Raw genomic sequence first — 13,905 nt, forward strand, 5'->3', positions numbered from 1 at the left:
CTGTTTCGGGAGACAACCAATCAAATCTTCTAAAATGTCGGGGTTTTCGTGTGTGTAGAAAATTAGACTGCGCGGAAAATTCACCCACTTTTGACAAAGAGTCCGTGATCGGAATTCGGGAACGAAATTCGGAACACATTGGTGGAAAGTGGGCGCTTTCATAAATACGTTCAGTTAACTCTGTTAACAGTAGCAAAAAATTAACTTTATTCAAAATTAAACTATCTCCACCACACTTGCTAAAGAGTTATTATTAGTGGCTTGATGGCTAGAGTGATCATTTAACCAAACAAACGCATTCAAAGGAATCGCTTTTGGGGAAAAAGGTGCTTTTCGTGCAGCGCATTTCCCCTTCCTTGAGTACACTGGCTGCGGGCTAATGACAAAAATTAAGTGCTCAAAGAATCGCCAACGTGCAGCTGACCAGTGGGCCTGCATCACTCTAGGCTGGGTAGCTGGCTATATTTACACACGTTTTTGAGACGCGGACGGTAACCGGAAATCAACATTTCGTATACCAGGGCCAAGTTGTTCAAAAGCCGATTAACGTTAATTCCAGATTAAAAATTAACCAAGGAGGTTATTTGTCTAATCCCAAATGCTTTTCAACGCTTATATTCGGCAAAACGTTACGTTAGAGGAAGTCAATCTTGAAAAACGAAAAGAAGCAAAAGAAACTTTCACCAAAAAGTTAAAAAGTGAAACAAAAGTTTACGCTTATCCTGGATTAAGTTAATCCGGGCCCAGGATATTAGTGTCTCCCAGATTGTAACTTAATCTTTTCTAATGAAGGAAATATGTTTAGCAATATAAAGGTGGTAGTGACAAGACAAGTTAAAAGGGACAACAGCTCACTTCCGGTTGCCGTCCGCGGCCCAAAAACGTCGTGTGCTTAAACTCTCTATTGTAACCAACGAGCGGCAAAGCCCCGCGGAGAATGGGGAGGGGCGCTGTGAAACCTTTCCATTCTCCACGCGGCTTATGCCTCTCGCGCTAATGATACCGCCAGCTGCGCAAGCTAGCGTTAATAAACAAGTCGAATTTGCGAGCTAATTTCGACTCGTTCCATTGGTCCTCAAGCGAACTGCCTTTGAATTTGAAGTTTAAGTTCACATTGCAACCAGGCTGACAACGAGACTTATCTCAAACTGTCTCCTTTGAAATCATTGCGATTTACCATTATTTTTGTATGTTTTCGCACGAAGTTTACAAGCTTCGCAGAAAGTTTGACTTACAAATAACAGTAAGAAAAAAGTATTCCATATTTTTAAGCCAAGAAAAAAAATGTTTTGTGGGGTTTTCTTGTTCCTTGTGATATACAAGGAAATACTGGCCAAATAATATTGAGCAATCATGAAAGAATAGCTCATATTTTGCATGCAACCACAACATTAAATTATACACGGATCAGTTAAATTTAGTGAGATTCTCGTACGAACTTGTTTTTGATTTTTAATGTTATTGGATTGTATCGAATTATTTCTTGTAGGTTGGTCTAGCTGTAGATGACATTAAGGGGGTTCAAGAGAAAGCAGCTCTCAAGAGACTTGCCATGCAGGTCAGTCAGATATTCAACATTTATTCCATGAGCGTGTGTTGGATATGAGATGGTAAATAGGCAACGAGGCGCGTAGCGGTGAGTTGGCTATAACCAGTCTCATGTCCAACAAGCGCGAATGGAATAATTGCTTTGTTAGTAAATTTTCATTAAATTCTGAACGCTTGGACACTTGGAAATTAAAGCCAATCAGCTTGGCAAAACTTGACGCAGTCGGTTTCCATATAAGGTCACACGGTATTTGAGCTGATAACCGACATTGAGTGAACCCAATCACAAAGCTAGAAACGTCATGTCTTGAGGTCGAGAATTTCAGGTTATCGCATGTTTCATTACTTGAAAATAGTATTGCTAGATCTCTTGGTCAATTTGGAAAGTGTCAGTTGTGACGGGGAACTCAAAATGGCTCCATCCACACCATTACGCTTATTTTCTGAAAGGTGAAAGCATAGGAACCTTTAAAATGCATCAGTGTGGACTGGTAAAAAAGGCGAACTAAAGATATTAGGAGAACTTTGAAACCAGTTAATCAATGCCTTCCCCTCTCCTTTGAACCGCGATGATGGCGGGTGGTTTTTTCAACCCCGTTTAAACACCTTTTACAGTTACCTACTTAGTTACCTGGCCTTTTCATGAAAGTGAGGCTGGAGTTCGCCTTGTTATGACACACACCTCCCTCCTTTTCTTATGTTAACGATGTTGTTCTCATGCTAATTAGTTGGAATTTACATAAGAAAAGCAGTGATTTTTCTGTCAAAACAAGGTCAACTCCAGCTTCACTTTCATTCATAAGCCAGGTAACTAAGCACACTAGACAGGAGTGGCATAACGTTGGGTCTTTCGATTGCAACTTTTAAGCTACATTCAAATTTCTCCACACCTGGGTGGAGTCAAACTGTCCGTGAAACCAGTTGTTTGGACCGTTTCTCCCTTTTTCATTCACGTAGGTGAAAGGAATGAAAACCGCTAAGCATGAAAATCACTTCGTGCTTTGTTTTCGCGAAGGTAACAACGGGCAATTTCGAAAACGCATTAATCGGGAAGCGCCAGTTACAAGAAACGCAAAGCAGCCTTGTCCAAGCCAATACTCTGTCGGTTTTCAATGTGTTTTCGTCAATCTTCCACACTAAAACGCTCGAGAACGTCGACGCCGGAAAACGGAGACTTTTTTGTAAAAACGCATTTTGAAAAGCATTCAGGTTTTCTGGAAAGCTGAAAGCGAAGATTTTCGAAGGTAGTAACCTGATCAAGTAAAGCTGTGATTCTCGCAGTTATGTACGCAATTTTAGCAATTGCGTAGAGAAGCCTGAAAAATTCAAGACTTCAACTGGATTTGAACCCGTGACCTCGCGATGCCGGTGCGACGCTCTAACCAACTGAGCTATGAAGCCACTGATGTTGGGAGCTGGTCATTTGAAGGGGTAAAAACTTTGGAAGCGCATTAGAACAGAAACTTGAAAGCACGGACTTAAAAATCCCTATGATGATTTTGAAACAAGTTTGCTAGATCGTGTTTGCGTGTTCTATTGTACATAGCTGAAAGGGGGTGAAATCAACCAAAAACTCAAATTTGAATGATAATATTCTCCATTCTCGACAAGACGAAGGCATAGATTTTTGAAAACGTGAGATGTGGATGGGGCTAATGGCATTTGCACACGTATAGGTCACGTGAACAAGAATCGCAAGTGCGACCACATTTATTTCAGCGTTTGACTGATACAGTGTTTGCGAGCGAAAAAAAAAATCATTTTTCATACGGTCCGGTTATCTCGCTGGACAGGTCCCATTTCATTGCCAAAAAGGATCGACAAGTTGAATAAAATACTAGGAAGCTCGAAGGGGTACAGGGTGGCGTCTGTGAGGTGACTCTCAAGAATTTGATGTTTTGAGTTTGCGTTCGTTGTTCGTTTGTTTGTTTGTCTCTAGAAATGGCCATTCTTCTAAGGAAGTGTTTAACTGTGTGCAATAATTTCTTGTCAGGTTGATCTCGCATTAGATGTTGAAAAGGCCTTGCCAGCCATTTTAAGACAACGGTTCGCAACCACACAGGAAGTTATTTACCCAAACGCGAGCAAGTACTGGACAATATGGTCATTTTGGAACCAAGGCATCAGCCCTGCGCGGGCAATTAATGAAGCCATGAATCCTGAAAAGGTTACTGTTTTGTGTTTTGTGGGAATCTTGTTTTTACTTACGGTGGTGTTGCGTGACAAAGTTTGGCACCTCTTCTTTAATCATTATATTAAGTGAATGTTCAGTGGCCCGTTGGTTTAAAAGTTCAATGCACTATATTTTGGTTAACAGCTCAGTCTCCTGGCCTTTGCAGAAAAAGCGAGGTTGGGGTTGAGCTTGTTAAAGTGCATTCCTTGCTCATTTTCGTTATAAAATGTCAACAAGTTGGACTCAGAAAAATACGATTGACCAAAAAAAGGAAAACGAGGTTTTGAGGTGTATATTAAAACGGACTCAGCTCTTGCCTCACTGCATGCCTTTCAAGCCCAAGTTATGCATATATAGGCATTTAATGATTGCAAAGTGTCCTAACAAAGCAAAAATGAAACATTCATGGGGGTCAAAATACCAGCAAATTCTGCTCGTTTCATTTTGAAGTGCTGGCGATCAAAATGATTGCTTTTGGCAAACTATTCCTAAAAACACTTATTCAGAGACATCGTTCAGCTTTGTCGGGAGTTGATATGATCATTTTAAATAGAAAAATACCACGGACAATTTGCATGCTCCTTTGAAGCACTGTCAGCTTAAACATAAGATCCTTCTTTTCCCTTAGACCCCAATTGAGAAACTTCAAAACCATCAAGAGGCGTTGAAACAAGAAGTTACGAGCGTCAAGTCAAAGCTTAAAGCTGTGCTAGATCACACCACACAACTCGAAGCCATGATGAAGGCGCTTATGAAGCATCATGGGATATCAGTGGAAGCGGAGGAAGAAGGCGAGGATGATGATTAGACTGCAGGCCCAGCTATATAGCTATAAGCTCCCTGCGTTTTAAATGTTGCCCTTGAAGGAAGTGAGAAACAAATAACAACTACAGGCCTTGAATGATTAATTTGAACTTTAAAAAAAGACTCCGTTATGGTCATGAAAAACCCTCCAGGCAAAGACATTTATCAAGAAAGGGAAGGCATTTCAAGATGATGGTCAGCTCTCAAAGGTCTTCAAGCCTTGCAAAGCACCATGGTTTACCCCAGTGGCCGCCAATCTTTCTGTTAGTACCGAGGGAAGGATTTTACCAGTTTTTCAGGGAAAAAAACGTCAGCTGGTCTGCTATTTGGTTTTGCTTTGTTTTTTTTTTTGTTTCTTGCGTCAACGTGTTTTATCCGTTATTTGGATTGGGTGCATTATCCATAATTTTTCACTGCTTTTAACCACAGTTGTTTCAAATTTTCGAGACGGCTGCGACAGCTGGAATGTCATGATTCGCAGACTTGGGACCGGCCACACGTCGTGCCGTTTTTCTCGGCATTTGTTGAAAGAATTGCTGCATTTAAGAGCGAAAATGAAAAATTGCTAGACTAATTAATAATTGGAGGAGTGTTTTAATTGAAGTCTACGTGAAGTGACTTCCTTGTTGAGAAACTAGTGTGTTGTTTTAGCCAAGATACATACGCAGGTATAAAACAGTCAAACCAGAAATTAAGATATACATTTCATTATTTATTCCTCATTTGCCAGGGTTTTATAATTGTATGCGGCATGAAAAAACTTGTTTTGCACTGCGAAAATATACTTTCAAATAAATGATTTGTTATACAAAGAAGAGTTCTTTTCTGGAATTATTCGTTTCCGCTAGACGTGTAAGAGTTTCCTTTGTCATCTAAGAAGTGCCTGTCAATGTAACTTAGAGAAGTTCTGAGTCATGCTTAACTGACAAGGGACAGTGAAACTTGACGGTTTTAAGAAATGGTTTTCTTTTCGGTTGTAATGCAGTTTGCAACATGCGGTGGAAATGTGTTGAAGACCCTGAGTGTTGGTTCGGTCGGAGTTGAACTCACGACCTCCCGCACGGAAGTCACCGATAATAGGACATTTGCATGATGACGCCATATGACTACAAGTACCAGAATCCTTCAGGTTTCGCTTGTGTCATGTTAGTTAGAGCTATTGTTATTTTTACCGCACTGGGAATACAAAATTTAAATATGAAAAGAAAAACAAACTGAATTGTGGTAGTTGTAGTCAAATGACGCCATCGTGAAAATTGCCTGTTTCACCGATGCTCAACCAACTGAGCCAACCGGTCAGCGGCACTATGTATCTGAACTACGTGGGTACCTCGTGTATCACTTACTATAGTGTATTTAAATTATGAGGTATTCCCACGAGTACAGCGTATATACCATTGCATTCCCCTATTACATAAAGTACTAATATCCAGGACGGCCTTCTCGCTGAGTAATAAACGTACGTATAAAAACCTGATGATTGATACCTTAGAAGTGAGACCCCAACCCAACCATGTGAGAGATTTAAGCATCTTAAAGGAGGGACCACCTAGGTAATGAAATTGAGTAAGAGTATTTAACATAATCAAGTATCATTATTATTTGTATATAAACAGTTAAGCTTTTCTTATTGGATTACGTAGTTAGGGGCACAGCTAAGATTACTCAAGTGTGTCCTTTTAATAATGAAAAGCAAGGGAAAATGTTTAAATAACTGAGGAGAAAGTGCTGCCGTTGTAATGATATCTGCAAATGGTAAACGAAGGAAGGAAGGACTATGGAATATAATATAAACTGGTAGGCCCCTTCCTCACATCCCATATTCCGGCTTATACTCTGTGGAACGTTCAAGATCCCACACACTATTCTAAAATAGCAGGGCGCGGAGTTTCCGGTGTTGTGGTCAGGCGTGAATTCTCCAGCCTAAATATACTAAAGTTAAAAACCAGTCTTTGTAGTTCAGCAGAATCCGCAAGCGAAACGTCATGTACTCCGTACCATTACGCACAAAGACGTACAATGGAAAATGTGTAATAACATAAATTGGACCGGCAACATATTAACATCTTACTATAAGTCACATGAGATAACGTCGTGGGCGTAGGAGAGGGAGCTATCACATGTGGTCAAGGCACCGAAATTTCTCTCCCACACTACCGGTGCAGGGAAGTTTTTGTGAGATCAGTGTCAGTAAAACGATCCGAGGGTCGAAATCTCGGGCTGCGTATGCATCATCATGGTCAGGCGCTGTGGCAACGGGTCCTGAGTCACTGCCACTAGTAATGGTTCCACTTTTGTTATCTTGTTTTCAGGCATTTAGTTTGCGCATGCTCAAGTTCCTTAGAGCTCCGAATTTACCACTTGTGAAATACAATCACCGAATTTCAATAACACATCGATTCCGTTATGTTTGTGGGGTATGAGAGAACGGAGTGATCCTCGGACTTAGCTGTACAACTTATTCAATTGTCGCTTAATTAAAAGACATTCAGGTGGCTCCAATGGGATTCGAACCCATGCCCTCTGCGATGGCGGTGCAATGCTCCACTATGAAGCCACACAGTTAAGAGAAGGTCAATTTGTTGGGGAAAGCATTGCACCTGTAACGCAGAGGTCATAGTTCGAATCCCGTTGAAGCAACCTGAATTTGCTTATAAAGAGACAATTGCTTAAAACTATTTAGCGAAGTGCGAGGGTCGCTGAGTTCTCTCATTCGTGTATAACCCGCAAATGTACATTCACTTCATTTGTAGGGTATATTGCTCGATGAAAGTCCTAGTTGAAAGAAGCAAAGGAATTGGTTTCACAAAATCCCAGTTTAAATCAAACGTCTTTATGGCAAACGGTACAGTGCTTTTCGGCTTGTCGCTCTTGGTCAACAAAACGTCTTCGTTCTGCGCCTGGGTAAGAAACACATGAAGAAACTGGACCCGATTGAGATGGACCGATGAAAGGCAATTTTCTAGTTGCTTCGAAAGAGAGGAAGGTGAGGTCAAACTTGCCGGATAAACCAAAAATTCTGGAATCATTTTATTCTGAAAAATTTCTGTGCCATTCGATTTCTAACCCTCTTTCAATCAAAATGATTTCCGTTTAAGCCTGGATTCTTGAAGAATCTGCTTTTAAAGTAGCTTATCTAACTGCTATGATCTTTCCAACTTTCATTTCATTTTCTACGTTTTCGTCACTGTCAATCTATTTTCATGACTATGTAAGCTATTGTGGCCCACATTATTTCATTCATTTATACTCAATCACTGCCCAGTTTACCACGGAACGGGCAAGGGGGCACTGGGTACGAAAACGATCCAAACCGGCCTCAAGAACAAAACTTCTCGTTCGATATTTACACTGGTCATGTCTGAGAAGGGACCTAAACCAGGTTTTTGGCAATCAACCGCTGATAGCACTATCCGAGAACGATGTAAGTACATTTTAAATCAAGAACTCCTCAGCGATGTGAAGTTCTTTGTTCGGGATCGTCGTTCTGAGGGCGGAAGTGCAAGCAAACCTATTTCAGGTCACAAGTTTGTTTTGGCGATCAGCAGTCCAGTGTTTTATGCCATGTTTTACGGTGATATGGCAGAGCGGGGAAATACTGTGGAGATCTCTGATTGTAGCTACGAGAGTCTGATGGAGTTATTTCGTTTTATTTATTGCGATGAGGCGAACTTGACTCCGGACAATGTGATGCAGCTGATGTATTTGGCAAAGAAATACATGCTGCCTTCCCTGGCCGTCAAATGTTCCACTTATCTTCAAGAAAACCTGGACGGATCGAACGTGTTCGATGTCTTACCGCACGCGCAGAAATACGAAGAGAAAGGTCTGCTTGATCGCTGTTGGAAGGTGATCGACGAAGAAACTGAAGAAGCTGTGAAATCCGATGGTTTTGTGACAATCGATGGGTCAACATTGGAGAAATTAGTGGAGCGAGACACTTTGAGGATCAAGGAAGTGGAGTTGTTCAGAGCTATTGATCGCTGGGCTGCCAAGGAATGCCAGAAGCAAGGGCTTGCAGCAAAAGGATCGGAGAAAAGAAGAATCCTTGGAGAACGGATCGTGAAAGGGATACGTTTTCCTCTGATGGCACAGAAAGAGTTTGCAAGTGTTGTCCTCGACTGTGAAATTCTCACTACCAAAGAGTCTTTCGAAATGGTAAAATATTTTAACGATGCACTGACCACCCCATTGGGATTTAGGAGTGCGAAAAGAGCTGGACAATATAGTATCCTGTCTCGGTTTGGATCCATTATTCCAGGCGGCTGGGCTTATTCCGTTCGAGGCCCCGATGTTATAGGTATCTCAGTTGATAAACCCATCAAGTTGCATGCAGTCCGTTTCTTTGGGAGAGAGAACAGTGGGTATTCAGTGACACTGAGCGTTCAGCGCAGCGGTGATATTTCAATGTCAAATGTAATGGGAAATTTCTCATCTGAACTCATACGGAGTGAAATGGGAGAATATTATGGGTTCAACGTCTTCTTTCAATGCCCAATTCTTTTGGCAAAGAACGCTACTTATCATTTAACTGCTTTGATAAGAGGCGCCCCTTCCTATTTCGGTGACCTTGGACAGTCCACGGTACAACATGTACAGTATGGAGTGACATTTAATTTTTCGAGAGGTACTGGCCCAACTGACATTCGTCGAGGCCAATTCTCTGAATTTTTGTTTACTACGATTTGATAAGTGTAATTTCTTGAACCGTTAAGCCATGTTGAATTCAATGGCTTCGTTAGATCAGTAGTGTTATTCAAAACACTGTGTCAGTCAGACCTCTGGATTGCATGCAGAAGGAGCGTGACCGTTTTCCGTTGAAAACACGCATGACTAGAAAAAATTAGTGATTCAAACGTAATGCGCTTCAGCAGTTCGGTTAATTAGTTGGTTGCAAATTGCTTGAAATTTCCGAGTAAAGGAATTCCATGAATTCCATGTGGAACTAGTTTGAAATATGGACTCTTCATTTTCGTAATATGAATTAGGTTCTCACTGGTGAGAACGAAATGAGACAAATTCATAGTTATAACACTAGGAATGCGTATTCTTTCCATTATAATTCACTTTTTTATTCCTGATATTACTGGCTCTCCGTCTTTGTAATGCGTCCTTTCAAAGAAGTCCTTTTTAGTAAAAATTATTTTCATAAGGTCGCAATAGTAGCAAGTATGATAAATACTGTAGAAAACAGACAACTTTTTCAGGGGCACCCAGCGCCAATTTTCGAAAAATATCTGTTCGGAAGACGATTTGAGATCTAGAATTTTCGGAACATTTTTTCTAAAATTTCTTGCTTGCCTGCCTGTCCTAGGATTTTCGAACATCTAAAAAATGTTACAATTTCCCATTTTTAACGGATTTTTACCCTAAAAAGGTCACCCAGAATTTTCGGGAGCCTTTTTTCTGGATGAAATTTTCGAAAAGGTAAGTTTTGATCCCTATAATTTTCGGATCACTAGACTTTCAGCTAGGGAATCCGAACAGATAAAATTTTTTTAGGGGATACAAATATACCTATATCTACCGTTAAATACCAAAATACGTTTAACAATGCCATGTTTAAGTGGTTTTGAACTATATTCTCGTTGGGTGCCCCTGACTTTTTTAAAAGACATGTTTCGGCATGCTTATGCCATCATCAGTTTAATGAGTTCAACAACAACAACAACAACAACAACATTTATTTATTTATACCAACAGGAAACAAGAAAGTAATACATTGATTTTTGAAACTGAAAAATAAGGTATTAGCTGCCTATAACAACCATAAGGGCTAAGAAAATTAGGCAGCTATCTATGAAATACAATTAGGAAAGATTTCGGTCATTTATATTAAGTAAAGTAACAGTAACCTAAAAATAGAGATATAAATAAGTGTGAACAGTTATAAAGTCTACGGGTAGATGAAAAAATTATTACAACATGACGTAATACAAAAGCGGGTACTATTTACAGCGTGACACCAAACATCAAGGTGTAAACTAAAACGTGAGAAAAGTGTTGCAATGCTGCAATTGTTTGTTAACTTCCGGTTTGATCTTATTTATATGAAAAGCTTCTTTGAGTTTTAAATCAATTGAGTTGCTGGCAGAATGCAGAATACTAAAGCACGAAGGGGAGTATTTGCTCTTACATAAAGGAGATGTGTTGAAATGCATAAAAATATGCGAGTTTTTATCGCTTTCCGTGTGTTCCTTTATCCTGGTAGAAAAGTGGCGACTAGTTTCGCCAATATAACGGGAATTGCAACCCGCACAAGAAAATTGGTAAACTACCATGGATTTTGGAGCAACAGGAGTACGATCTTTAACACTAAAGATGTTTTTAATTTTGAATGAAGTGAAAACTAATTTGATAGTTAGGTCAGATTTGCAAAAGCGCTTAGTAAGTTGTCGGAGTTTAAGTTTCGCTATTTTGGAATAATGGCCGACGAAAGGGAGTTTAAAATAACGTGTATTATTGTCATCATTAGTGTTCCGGCTTTTTTGAGAAAAAGACCCGTCAAGATACCGCTTGAAAGTTCTGTCAATAATGTGCGAGGGAAATGAATTACGTTTCAAGGTGTCAGAAAGTTTATTAAGATCGTTTTGAAGGCCGGAGGAGGTGTTGTCGATTTTATAGATTCGGTCGATAAGAGTTCGGATAAGGCCAATTTTATAAAACATCTCCTTTATGTAAGAGCAAATACTCCCCTTCGTGCTTTAGTATTCTGTATACTCAATTGATTTAAAACTCAAAGAAGCTTTTCATATAAATAAGATCAAACCGGAAGTTAACAAACAAGTGCAGCATTACAACACTTTTCTCACGTTTTAGTTTACACCTTGATGTTTGGTGTCACGCTGTAAATAGTACCCGCTTTTGTATTACGTCATGTTGTAATAATTTTTTCATCTACCCGTAGACTTTATAACTGTTCACACTTAGGAACTCATTAAACTGATGATGGCATAAGCATGCCGAAACATATCTTTTAAAAAAGTTGTCTGTTTCCTACAGTTAAAATTATTTTCTTTAGAGACGCCTTACCAGTAAAAAGTGTTAGCACTCTTGTAAATAAGTTTCCAGGTTTCTTTGAGGTTTCCTCGCCATTGTTATGCTCGCCGGTTTTTTTTAATGAAGCTCTCAGTGTAAACGTCTCCAGCCTTACATGATATAGTTAATATTTAGCAAACTAAAAGAGTCTAAATTTAATCCTCCGAAATAATTAGAAACCAACAGTAATGTGCATGTCAGCAATATCCTTGCAATGATGCAATTTGCACACACTTATGTTTAATTCTTGGAATCATGATTGTTCACTAGTCTAAGTATACCTCAGTACTCGGTGTATAGGCAGTTTAGCATTAATGAACTATTTAGCGCGACATCGAATGTATTGACGCGAATGCCATTTTTTCTGTTCTATGTAAGTTCAGGCTTTCTACGAGTCCGATTGAAAACAATGTACTCATTTCCTCTCTATAATGTTGTATGATGCTTAAAGCAAGTTATGAAGTTGGCGAAATCATGTAACCAATAAAACAATTGTTTATTAATCACGTTCAACGTTTTAGGAATTTGAGTTGTATCGGGGGCAACGATAATCTTCGGTGAATGTGTTCGGAAGAGCCAAACTTTTCTAAGAATTTCGATTTTACGTTGGAAACAGCTCTAGATTTCTTTACTAAAATATCACCTAAAAGATTCGGCAACCAGGGAAAAGTAGTCCCTTACGTTTTCGGAAGGGATATTTATATAGCAAGCAATTTCTGAAATGAAAATTTCATTCCCTATAATTTTCGGACACTTCAATTTTCAGCTAATAGCAATTTTCAGCCGTAGCCAGTATGAGGCAAACTGAGGCACTTGCTTCGGTCATTTTTTCGTGCAATTAAAAAAAAAGCGTGATTCCAGTGTTGTCTTTAATATGTACTCATCATAAACACTTAAAACACTTCCGAAGATAATTTAACCACGGACATTGCCTCAGTCATATTTTTTTTTTCTGGCTACGGCCCTGTATCCGAACAGATCAAATTCTTCTAGGTGATAAAAACATCTCTCTGGACAGTCTTCATACGATACAAGTAGCCTAGAAATGTCTCTCAAAAGGCTTTTGGCTTAATTTGCTCGTTGAGTGTCCTTGTTGCATCTCGAGCTTGAAGACAACATCACTACGACTCGACCTTAAGTGTGAAAGTTAATGCATACTGAAGTATCGATCCGAGACTAACTTCCCACATCTCAAAAGGCAGGAATATAACGTATAAGATCTTTTGAATGATATCTGGAGAGACTGCAACATATTCATGTCAAATCAAAGACATCAACCGCGACTGATTGTTCAAGATCAAGGTAAGGAAGCTGCTGACATTTACTCACGTGAACAGCCTTTTTTTTTCGCCCAAACCATAACCTGCAATCAGGCTCTATTTTAGTTTCACGCGGTACATACTGTGGAGTTGGCTAAACGAAAAATAATTTTAGCAAGCGGCGACATACTGAGAGACCTGACCGCAGGTTTCCTAAACCACAGTAGTGTTCGCATATACCAGAGGAATCGTTGGGTCATAAACGTGACCATTGCGATGTCACGTGAAGGCTTTGGTGGCCGAGGAAAGGATAGACCTCCTCTGTACCTTGTGAATATACCTGAAAGACGTTTATTTGATCATCGGAATGAAGCCTGTTAATGTACTTCAGGACATGGCAGTTCTATCTATTACTAAAGTAAGAATAAATCTCGTTTCTCCGATGATCAAATCAATTTCAAATGGACGATTACTTTAGCCTTTGACCGGCGGCATGATCTTTCCCAGATTACGTCAAGTTTAAAATCCTTTTTTTGAAGCCGAAGTTTTAAAAGCAAACAAACACAAAGGAGTACAAGGTATCCCAAAGGTTGTAAAATACATTTCTTTGCTTACTAGATAAATTTTTGAGATGGGATTGTTTGGTTTCTTTATTATTTTGATACTCCTGTTCCGCAAACGCAATTAATGAAGAAAAGAGAATACTTCGGGCCTTAAAGTATATTACTCTAAAAATGAAGGAATTTATTAGCTCAAACTGTTACCTTAATTATAAAACCATAAACAAATTTCAAACAAAGGTGTGTGAACGTAGCCCAAAAGGCGGTAAATAAATTCCTGAGAAGTGGATGTCAATGTCACTTAGAGAAGTTCTGAATCATACTTAACTGATAAGGGACAGTGAAACTTAACTGTTTTAAGAAATGGTTTTCTTTTCGGTTGTAGTGCAGTTTGCACAATGCGGTGGAAATGTCTTGAAGACCCTGAGTGTTGGTTCGGTCGGAGCTGAACTCACGACCTCCCGCACGGAAGTCAACGGCTCAACCAGGGTGGAAAGAGGCCTGGCTCAACCAACTGAGCCAA

General features: G+C 39.6%; 3 protein-coding genes and 1 non-coding gene across 4 annotated transcripts in view; 3 read left to right on the forward strand and 1 right to left on the reverse strand.

Moving 5' to 3' along the window:
• The window catches only part of LOC138052246 (transient receptor potential cation channel subfamily A member 1 homolog), a 45,982-nt gene extending 40,645 nt beyond the window's left edge, over positions 1-5,337 (forward strand). Inside the window, exons 18-20 of the mRNA XM_068898636.1 lie at positions 1,490-1,558; positions 3,542-3,715; positions 4,350-5,337. Coding sequence (XP_068754737.1) covers positions 1,490-1,558; positions 3,542-3,715; positions 4,350-4,529 — 423 coding nt within the window. The 3' untranslated portion in view covers positions 4,530-5,337. The remainder of the gene's footprint in view (positions 1-1,489; positions 1,559-3,541; positions 3,716-4,349) is intronic.
• Positions 1-13,905, forward strand: part of LOC138052247 (serine/threonine-protein kinase/endoribonuclease IRE2-like) — a 413,063-nt gene that overhangs the window by 247,847 nt on the left and 151,311 nt on the right. The window lies entirely within an intron of this gene.
• Positions 2,877-2,949, reverse strand: Trnaa-ggc (transfer RNA alanine (anticodon GGC)). Its single transcript has one exon. It is a non-coding gene; the product is annotated as a tRNA-Ala (tRNA).
• Positions 7,839-13,905, forward strand: part of LOC138052255 (BTB/POZ domain-containing protein 6-like) — a 246,290-nt gene continuing 240,223 nt past the window's right edge. Inside the window, exon 1 of the mRNA XM_068898652.1 lies at positions 7,839-9,513. Coding sequence (XP_068754753.1) covers positions 7,883-9,214 — 1,332 coding nt within the window. The 5' untranslated portion in view covers positions 7,839-7,882 and the 3' untranslated portion in view covers positions 9,215-9,513. The remainder of the gene's footprint in view (positions 9,514-13,905) is intronic.

The sequence above is a fragment of the Montipora capricornis genome, chromosome 6 (assembly GCF_036669925.1).
Source record: "Montipora capricornis isolate CH-2021 chromosome 6, ASM3666992v2, whole genome shotgun sequence".
Taxonomy (NCBI): domain Eukaryota; kingdom Metazoa; phylum Cnidaria; class Anthozoa; order Scleractinia; family Acroporidae; genus Montipora; species Montipora capricornis.